Source organism: Gekko japonicus, unplaced genomic scaffold (assembly GCF_001447785.1).
Source record: "Gekko japonicus isolate JY-2015 unplaced genomic scaffold, Gekko_japonicus_V1.1 scaffold1916, whole genome shotgun sequence".
Taxonomy (NCBI): domain Eukaryota; kingdom Metazoa; phylum Chordata; class Lepidosauria; order Squamata; family Gekkonidae; genus Gekko; species Gekko japonicus.
The window spans coordinates 36,012-43,219 of NW_015164718.1; the positions used below are offsets into that span (position 1 = coordinate 36,012).

General features: G+C 43.7%; 1 protein-coding gene across 1 annotated transcript in view; it reads left to right on the top strand.

Annotated features, from left to right (window-relative positions):
- The window catches only part of RGS17 (regulator of G-protein signaling 17), a gene marked incomplete at its 5' end in the record, with an annotated part of 14,662 nt that extends 7,774 nt beyond the window's left edge, over positions 1 to 6,888 (top strand). Inside the window, 2 exons of the mRNA XM_015409572.1 lie at positions 2,033 to 2,267; positions 6,703 to 6,888. Coding sequence (XP_015265058.1) covers positions 2,033 to 2,267; positions 6,703 to 6,888 — 421 coding nt within the window. The remainder of the gene's footprint in view (positions 1 to 2,032; positions 2,268 to 6,702) is intronic.
- Between the last annotated feature and the right edge of the window lie 320 nt (positions 6,889 to 7,208).

Below are 7,208 nucleotides of genomic sequence, written 5' to 3' on the forward strand. Positions count from 1 at the left end.
TACCTAGAGGGGAGTGGGGCGATATTCAAATTCTAAGCCTAACTTCAATGGGGAGCCATGTGGCAAGGTGTCAAAGTTGTATTCCCATAGCAACCTTTGACTTGCAGATGTTGCCTGGTCCAGGAAGGCAATAACAGGATGTTGTCCTTTTGTGATGCCAAACCAGATATGTGGGGTTACGTGTTATTCCAGGAGATCTGTAATGGTGGGAGACCTGTTGTTTTCCTCGTCTCCAAAGGCTGAGCTAAATGGCGGTCTTCTTTGTTCCAAGGCATGCTGGGAAGGTGTGGGTATGCACGTGTCCATTAGCATAGGCAGCACAAGCCCTGCACAATAGCAACTTCCAGGTACAAACAGGAAGGCATAGCAAGCAAATCCAAGACACAGCAATTCCCAGATCCCATATACACAGATGCAAAGACATTTTACAGACAATATAGCAGCAGCTTAGCATAAATAATACATTTAAAAGCACACATGGTAACACACGTGCCATCAGAACAAAAGAGGAGTGAGCTGGGAGCAGGGCTTGTGGGAAATCACCCAAGGTCTCATTCTCTCACTCACTCACACCACCCCCCTCCCCTAAGGAATTCCCTCCCCCTCAGCAACAATGGCAACCGAAGCAAGCAAAGTGTAGTTTGACACACCTAAGGGTTCATCTGTATCAGACTTGAATAAGAATCCATTCCAAATCTCATATATCTAAACCCATCAGTTAGGCTACATACCGTATTAGGTCTGAACTACATGTTATGGTTTATACAGCTGGAGTTCCCCTTACCTGACTTTCACTGTCTGTCAAATGTCGGGAGTGGGGTAAATAGTTTTTCCAGTGCCTGGGGCCCCAGTTTGGATTATGACTGTGGCACAGAAGAAATGGGGCTTCAGCATTCCTCCTCATGCTTTTCTCCCCACCCTGAAATGGCCCCGTGGAACGTATTTGCCTCACAGCTGATGTCTCTCTACTAAATGACCAAAAGTAGTCATTTCATAGCAGGAAATGTGTCTGTATGAATTCTCTCCTAGCATTGAGTTAGTCTTTTACTGAATGCCAAATTGGCTTGGAAGTGGTAACATTTGACAGAATACCTGCTGATATCTAAAACCTTGGTAATTTCTGCCATTATTTAACATTTTAAAAAAAAACCCGTTATTTCATCTATTAGAGAAAGATTTGCAGAAAAGGAAGTATCACATTCCCAGGATTCTAACAACAGCTTGGAAATTATACAAAAGGGCTTCATATTAATGGCCTAACTATACAGAAGCTTTTCCTGGGTACATCCCTGGACTGATCGCAGATATTTTCTGGGTACTCCAGGCTCTCCAGGAACAAGGGAGCCCAAATGGGATCACGACTGTAGTATGTGGAGAGAAAAGGCTTAGACATTTTCCCCATGCTCTTTTCCCAACCTGAAACACCCCAGAGAGCCACTATTTGCTCTGTTAAGAAAACTGACATTAGTAGGGTTGCTAGGTCTCTGGCAACCGGGGTGGGGGTGGGGCTTACTAGGAGAAAGAGGAAGGCCCAGGCTATATTTCTGGCATCGCATAGGATGTGACATCATCAGCTGTGGGGGGACTTACCAGGAGAAAGAAGAAGGCCACCCAGCAAGCCAGTTTGGCGTAGTGGTTAAGTGCACAGACTCTAATCTGGGAGAACTGGGTTTGATTCCCCACTCCTCCACTTATGGCTGCTGGATGACCTTGGGCAAGCCATAGTTCTGTCAGAGGTGTTCTTGAAAAGAGCCATTTCTGTATCAGAGCTCTCTCAGCCCCATCTACCTCACAGGGTGTCTGTTGTGGGGAGGGGAAGAGGAAGGAGTTTGTAAGTTGCTCTGAGACTCCGAGTATAAATCCAATCTCTTCTTCTTCTATTGTGGAGCAGAGATTTGAACCTGGGTCTCCCGATACTAGTCCAACATGCAGTTAGGCATCCCACCTTGGTTTCGATTAAACTTGTGAGGTACTATTTCTATGAAGACAATAAGGGCTTCGTGCATTACATTTTTTCATTCTTTTTTTGCAGCCAAAACCCTACTGCAGATGAAATTTTGTCTTGGGCTCAAAATTTTGACAAGATGATGAAAACGCCTTCTGGTAGGAATATTTTCAGAGAATTTCTCCGAACAGAGTACAGCGAGGAGAACCTGCTGTTCTGGCTTGCATGTGAAGACCTGAAGACGGAACAGAACAAAGACGTGATTGAAGAAAAAGCAAGGATTATATATGAAGACTATATTTCAATACTTTCACCAAAAGAGGTAATACTTCAAATGCCAATTAACATTATAGCCATGAAGACCTGTGGCTGGTTTCAATAATCAGATCAGAAATTAAACATGCATTCCTTCAGAATTGCTATAAAAGGTGCCATTCCCAAGAACTTGTTTACTGGGATGCTCTCTAACCACGGATGTGTGGGAGCAGATGTGTAGTCAAATGAAAAGGCAGTGCTCATGTTATCTTGGATAATCAAGAACATGAAAAGGCTTGAGGCAGTGCATGGTTTCCTTTTGAAACGGTGGAAATCTCTTTCATGGAGCAGAAAAAGAAACAATGCTGTAAACTATCATATGGTATTTCTGAATGTAGTACTGTTAATTACAATTCAAATAGTGTTGTTAATCTGAATAAAATTTTATTATGGGTGAATACAGATGACCATTTGCCAAGTAGTAACTTCCTGTGTTGAGCATGTAACCATCTGATAATGTAGTCAATAGCATCCTACTGCACCAAGCAGATGGTTTTACCACATTTCTTTGTCTCTCATCAGACGTTGAGGTAAGGAAAAGAGTAGTAAAAAATGTTCCTTTTCACTTAACAGGACAATACAAAAATGACCAGCTTACCAAATGGTTGTATGGACCCTGTGGAACCTTGCAGTTAAATGAGGGGGATTGCATTTCATCCTAAATTTATCCTCATGCTGGAAGACTGACTTGCTCATAGGGTTGCGTTTCATCCTAAATTTATCCTCATGCAGCTAAGGCTGGAAGACTGACTTGCTCATAGGGTTGCCAGCTCTGGGTTGGGAAATACCTGGGGTGGATTTGGGGGGTGGAGCCCGAGGACAGCAAGGTTTGGGGAAGGGTAGGACCAATGGGGTATAATGCTACAGAGTCCTCTTTCCAGAGCAGCCAGGTGAACTGGTCACTGTCACCTGGAGATCCCCAGAAACTACCTGGAGGTTGGCAACCCTACTTGCCCAAGACAATCCAGTGGGCACAAGGCAGAGAAAGGTATTTACATTCAGATCTCCCATAACAAAATAAAAGGTTTTAGAATCCCCCCCCAAGTGAATTACTCTGGTAAACTACTTCGTGAGCCAATTGGGACTAGTTTAAGTAATGTATGTATGTGTGCGTATAAAAGATCAGCTTGCTCTCCATTAGACTACACTGGCTTTCCTACTTAGCTTACAGATAGGTTAGCCTCAGAACCTCAAAATCATTCAAGTTAGCCCAAGGGATTTATTTCAGTGTATGAATAAATGCAGATGTCACTGCAGACGGTGACTGCAGCCATGAAATTAAAAGACGCCTGCTCCTTGGGAGGAAAGCAATGGCAAACCTAGACAGCATATTAAAAAGTAGAGACATCACCCTGCCAACAAAAGTCCGTATGGTCAAAGCAATGGTATTCCCGGTAGTACTGTATGGCTGCAAGAGTTGGACTATAAGGAAGGCCGAGCGCCGAAGAATAGATTCTTTTGAACTATGGTGCTGGAGAAGACTCTTGAGAGTCTCCTGGACTGCATGGAGATCAAATCAGTCAATCCTAAAAGATACCAACCCTGACTGTTCCCTGGAAGGCCAGATAATGAAGCTGAAGCTCAAATACTTTGGCCATCAAATGAGAAGGGAGCACTCACTGGAGAAGACCCTGATGCTGGGAAAGATTGAAGGTCAAAGAAGATAGGGAAGGCAAAGGATGAGATGGTTAGACAGTGTTATCGAGGCAATAAACATGAAATTAAGCAAACTCCGGAGCATGATGGAAGACAGGAGGGCCTGGTGTGATGTGGTCCATGGGGTGGTGAAGAGTCGGACTTGACTGTGCGACTGAATAACAACAATGAATAAATGGGAAGTTGAAGCAACTAAATATTAATGGCCCTTTTCAAACTGCCTTTGTATTCTGTTTTAGTAACTGGTTGCTGATGGATTTTTTCTGTCATTTCAGACAGACCCGTTTTAGTAACCAGCTGCGGGTGGGATTTATTTACCTGTTCATATAAACCCACTGGTGTTGGCTTAGCAAAGCGTGGCTGAGCTGCTTTTGAGGGAAACTGCTTTCTTCTGTTTTCTACTCATTTGTTGCACTTCTGAATCACTGTGGTATGCTGTTTAAAATGTCCATAGTGCTTCTTCCAATGCTGCTTTATTCCCCCTGCCCTTTTTCACCGCATGATCCTCCTTGGACTTTTTTTGAACATTCTAAGTTGATCACTATAGCACTAAACCAATATAGTACTTCAGTGTCATAGCTAAAATGCTATAGTGCCTAACTTAGAAGGTAGGGGGGAAGTGGCACTGTTTGAAATGACCATAGCACTTCAGAGATGGAAGGAAATTCACTGTATAAAATCCCTGACCCTCTATGGCTTTACTTGAAATTGGGCCACCAAAGAATAACATCCAGTTTAGAATGGTAATGTGAAAAGGGTCATTGTTTTGTATTGTGGGAAATGCTATCTTTCCTCACACACTGATTTGACTGTAAATTTGCTTTTGGGGTGGTGGTTTGTACAGTGGTCATGGACCTACTGGGATCTGTGATAGAAAGTGTGATGTGACACAGTGTTTCCTCCCATAGCATCTTTTGATTTTATTTCAAATTTATTCATTTTAAAGTGATTTTAAAGGTACATACCCTCCCTCTAGCTCCAATGATCTCCAATATGGTGTCCTTTCCCTCAGACCTACAGCCTTAGAGCCACTGACAACGAGAGCAGAGGGTTGTGTTTTTCCTGGCAAGGAAGTGGAAAACAAGTTCCCCATGGCTGTGAATTCTTTAGCTGATGGTCAAGGCCAGGCTCATCTTCTCTTTTCTGTACTGTTGTTCTTGGAAGGGAAGAGGGTTGTTTATTTTAGTCCAATATTTTTAAAATTTGGCTTGTTTGCATATTTGTTTTGTAGTTCTTTGGAGTTTGTGAACTCCCTCATTACAGCTCCTGCATTTTTTTAAAAGATATTTTATTTCCTTTCTCAAAAGAGAAAATAGCAACTATCTGCTCAGCAAAGCTAGCCATTGACAACAAAGCTATCTCCTTTTTTAACATGCACCCACAATTCTGTGCTTTTGCAAATTAAAAGCCATCTAATTAGAAGCCATGAGGGCTTCTAATGTCCTGGCCCCACTGGTGGATCTCCTGATGGCACCTGGTATTTTTGGCCACTGTGTGACAGAGTGTTGGACTAGATGGGCCTTTGGCCTGATCCAACATTGGCGTCTCTTATGTTCTTATGTTCTTATCTATGGAATATAATACAATTTACAAATAATACAATTTACTTGGGGTACAATGAAAGGCCCTGAGAGATTTGGGAGTGAAGTCTGGTGAGTGCAGAATTTAAGGAGTGGAGATATAATGCCAGTGAGGTATAATGCCACAGAGCCCTCCAAAACAGTCATTTCCTCCAAGGGAACTGAACTCTAGTCTGGAGATCAGTCGTAATTCTAGGAGATCTCCAGGCCTTACCTGGAGATTGGCAACCCTAGAAAGAGGAAGAAGCAATATGTACCATTACAGCTTTGCTACAGCAAATGTTTGAATATGTTCAGAGAAGAAATTTATTAATCTCTAAAGTTCTAGTACAATTTTAAACTGTTCCAGCAAGCTCTTATCATAATATTTCTGAAACCGCTACATGTTTGTGCTTCCACAAAGACAAATGCCACAAAAATTCAGGCAAACCATACGTACAGTCAAGCCTGTTAATTTTGACCTGAACTGATCTGAAACATAGCTGGCTTCCTATCTGTTGCCAGATCTTACCTGGGTCTCCGGTGACGTCATCATGCCAGGCTAGGGTTGCCAAATCTGGTTTGGAAAATACCTGGAGACTTTGGGGGTGGAGCCAGGAGAGGGCGGGGTTTGGGGAGGGGAGGGGCCTCAGCCTGGTACAGTGCCATAGATTCTCCCCTTCAAAGCAGCCATTTTCTCCAGGGGAGCTGATCTCTGTCAGCTGGAGATCAGTGGTAAAAGCGGGAGATCCCCAGGCCCCACCAGCTGTTCCAGCAAGCTCTTATCATAATATTTCTGAAACCGCTACATGTTTGTGCTTCCACAAAGACAAATGCCACAAAAATTCAGGCAAACCATACGTACAGTCAAGCCTGTTAATTTTGACCTGAACTGATCTGAAACATAGCTGGCTTCCTATCTGTTGCCAGGTCTTACCTGGGTCTCCGGGTGACGTCATCATGCCAGGCACATCAGGGGCAATGGGGCTGTTTGGGGTGGGACTCCCCCCGCTGGCCAGCTGGCCAGTGGCAGATGGGGGGCAGGAAAGCGGGGGGAAACCCATCCCCATCGGGGTTGCCAACCCTGCTCAAGGGTATCCTCTTTATAGGCAAGCTACACAAACTAGTAAGTTTGATTGGGCCTACACCCCACGTGTGAATTAAGTTCCAAACATAAAGTCATGTGATTCCTCAGGTAACCGGAACATCTTTTTCTGTTCTCTTTAGGTTAGTTTGGACTCACGGGTGCGAGAAGTGATCAACAGGAATTTGTTGGATCCTAATCCTCATATGTATGAAGATGCCCAGCTTCAGATCTACACATTAATGCACAGAGACATCCCAAGGTTTTTGAACTCTCAGATTTATAAGTCTCTTGTTGAAAGTACTATGGGCTCTACTTCTGAAACTTAGATCTCATTTTTGGGCATCAAAATCTTGATTTAGCTTTCTTTTGGGGGGAGGACTATTAGGATGAAGACAGACATAAGATTTTAAGAGCGGGTGGGGCCGCTCTGGAAGTGCCCTCACTCTGTTCAGTCCAAACAGACCTTTCCTCTCCAGGGACAAGCTCTGTAAAAACTGGTTCTGCACCTCTGAAGCAGAAGAAGGCTGCACACATGGTGCTGACTTGCTGCCCCCCCCATGATGATGTCACCAAGAACCCCCCCCCCAATACACTGGAGCAGGTTTTGCACTTTAAAAAAGGTTTCTTTTAAAATTAAGTAGGTGAC